Consider the following 2,772-nt stretch of genomic DNA (forward strand, 5'->3'; position numbering starts at 1 on the left):
CCCGTGTCCCCTGCATCGCCAGGCGGACTCTCAACCACTGCGCCACCAGGGAAGCCCTTCATGAGCCTTTTATATAAGATCTAGACTAGGCAGCTATGATGATATTTTCACTAATAACTATTTAACATCAATAAAATAAATGTCAGAACAGTGCCTACGGATCAGAAGGTTCAGCTGGAAAGTAGCCTGTTGTTGATGGACTCTTCCCCTTTTAGTACTGGTGCTGCTGTTTACTGCCATCCTTCTGTGTAACCGTCCAACCCCCAGGGGGGAGGAGTGTTGTGTTCCTGCCTCTGTCTGAGGCTAGAACAAAATAGAAAACAATTCTGGATGAGACAGAGTGGAAAGGAGAAGAACTAAACTCAAGATTTCTCCAAACTGTTTTCATCACTGAAAACCCAATGATTAAAGTCAGCTGACATCATGGATGATGAAATCAGAATAATCCCTTGTTGCTTCCCTTGGCTTCTTTCTACCCACACTTTGCTTTATTCTGCTTCCTAAGCCCTTAGGCTCACATGGATTTGGCCAGCACGCCCCTCACCCCCATATCCCACATACTGCTAGCTGCAATTGTCATTCTCTTTCCTGGCCATCTGCAAGAAGTCTGTGGTTGGTTGACAGAATGCAAATGGATAGGATGGACCACACTGAAGAGTCAGTAGGGGTCCATCATGGTGAGGAGGGGCTAAACTCACCATCTCTTAACACAACTGCTACCTGGGAGCCTCGGCTCACTGGGCCCAGAGCTCATGCTGTATCCAATGGGCACACTGCCTCGCTGGGCTTTAACTCCTTTCCTGTGTTGTTTTCTACTCTGACAACAGAGCTGCTACCTGGAGGCACTGCCCTAAAGAGTAACTGTGCCATCTCAGGAGAGTGCTTGCCTCCAGAGTAAGGGCTGGAAAACCTCAAGGCTTTACGAATCACAAGGCTCTCTGTGGTGTTATTAACACACACACGCGCGCGCACACACACACACACACACACACACACACACACACACACAGAGTTGGTTACTTTGCATATTGATAAGCTCATGTTTTGAAACCTGTTACTACATAACAGCTTTTCCAAATACTGTGCACATCCTCGATTCCTATAAACTAAATACTTTGACTTTCTATGCCAGGCTTCTTTTATTATCATTTTAATAATGGCTTATTAAAAGCCAGGAAGGATTTCAAGTGGTTCACATTTATGAACTTATTTAATTTCCACAATATTTCTGTGAGGTTTTTTGTTGTTGTCTTGATTTTACATGTGAAGAACTTGCTGGTTGTTGCCAAGGCTATCTGGCTGGAGAACCCATGTCCATATGTATTGTATTAGACTGCCTCACAGTGTTTTACCTCTGTTCCTGATCACATTCTACTTGTTTTAATAAATCATCATCCTCTATTCTTTAGGCCCCATCAGCTTCTTCCAGTGTGTCTACTTGGATGGATACAATGGCTATGGATTTCAGTTTCCTGTCACTCCTGCACACCACCCTGGAGAGAGCTCTGGCCAACCAAGTTCTCCAGGACAGAAGCAACAAGGACAATAAGACACATATATACAGCCCTTACAAGTGCTTTAAGACTTTGAAAATAGGATCTTCTGTTTGTCCAGAGTGGCACGTGCAATTGTAATCATATAGTCCGGGGAATTTCTTTGAAACTGTTTTACTCTTCTGCCTGGTGTAGAAAGAAAGAGTGAGCAAAGGGACTGAATGATAAGTAGACAAGTTGGAGGGTCTGGCGCTCAAGAATCTGTCATTGGTTTGTTGCTGGGTGTGGGTACTTATGTTTTTCTATTTCCACTCACTGTAGGGTTGTTCACAAATTAAGTTAAATTTTACTTAATAATGGTCTTTTAAACATAATTGACACAATGACAAAATGACATTTCTGCCTTCAGTTAGATATTTACTTTTAAGTGAAAACACGGACTATGCTATAAGTTTAAAGTGTATAGGAGCTTATACAAAAGCTGCTCTTTTGCATCATGTAGGTATCTAAACTCAATTTACCCAGTAAGCTGATGTTTAATAGTTTTTAAAAAAATCTTTATTGGAGTATAATTGCTTTACAATGGTGTGTTAGTTTCTGCTGTATAACAAAGTGAATCAGCTATATGTATACATATATCCCCATATCCCCTCCCTCTTGTGTCTCCCTCCCACCCTCCCTATCCCACCCCTCTAGGTGGTCACGAAGCACAGAGCTGATCTCCCTGTGCTATGCGGCTGCTTCCCACTAGCTATCTATTTTACATTTGGTAGTGTGTATATGTCCATGCCACTCTCTCACTTCGTCCCAGCTTACCCTTCCCCCTCTCCGTGTCCTCAAGTCCATTCTCTACATCTACGTCTTTATTCCTGTCGTGCCCCTAGGTTCTTCAGAACCATTTTTTTTAGATGTTTAATAGTTTGATTTGATTTCTGTCAATCTCTATTTTAGTTTTGACTATGCTCTAAAGATGAGTAACAGTTGAGCCAAAGAATGCTTTAAGTTCCTTGTGATGCTCTTTTAGAGCTCAAAGTATCTCTGACCTTTAGACATGATAAGATGGAGTAGAAATGTTTGATGAATCTTATCTCTAAGATTTGTCTTGAATTACTATTAGGACATTCACTCCAGTGGAAATACACCATCCAATTAGGCAAGTCTGGTGAATCATTTGTTTAAGTATAAGCAAATGAGATGTAGAATTGTCAGATTTCTCCAGACTGTGCCCTAGTGAAAATGTCACCTGGGTGAAATTTTAGATCAGTCACTAAATTTGGGT

At 41.7% G+C, this 2,772-nt stretch overlaps 1 protein-coding gene across 1 annotated transcript in view; it reads left to right on the forward strand.

The window, feature by feature from the left end:
• TRDN (triadin) overlaps positions 1 to 2,351 on the forward strand; it is a 366,265-nt gene extending 363,914 nt beyond the window's left edge. Inside the window, exon 43 of the mRNA XM_055087525.1 lies at positions 1,410 to 2,351. Coding sequence (XP_054943500.1) covers positions 1,410 to 1,549 — 140 coding nt within the window. The 3' untranslated portion in view covers positions 1,550 to 2,351. The remainder of the gene's footprint in view (positions 1 to 1,409) is intronic.
• The last annotated feature ends 421 nt before the right edge of the window (positions 2,352 to 2,772 follow it).

Source organism: Physeter macrocephalus, chromosome 10 (genome assembly GCF_002837175.3).
Source record: "Physeter macrocephalus isolate SW-GA chromosome 10, ASM283717v5, whole genome shotgun sequence".
Taxonomy (NCBI): Eukaryota; Metazoa; Chordata; class Mammalia; order Artiodactyla; family Physeteridae; genus Physeter; species Physeter macrocephalus.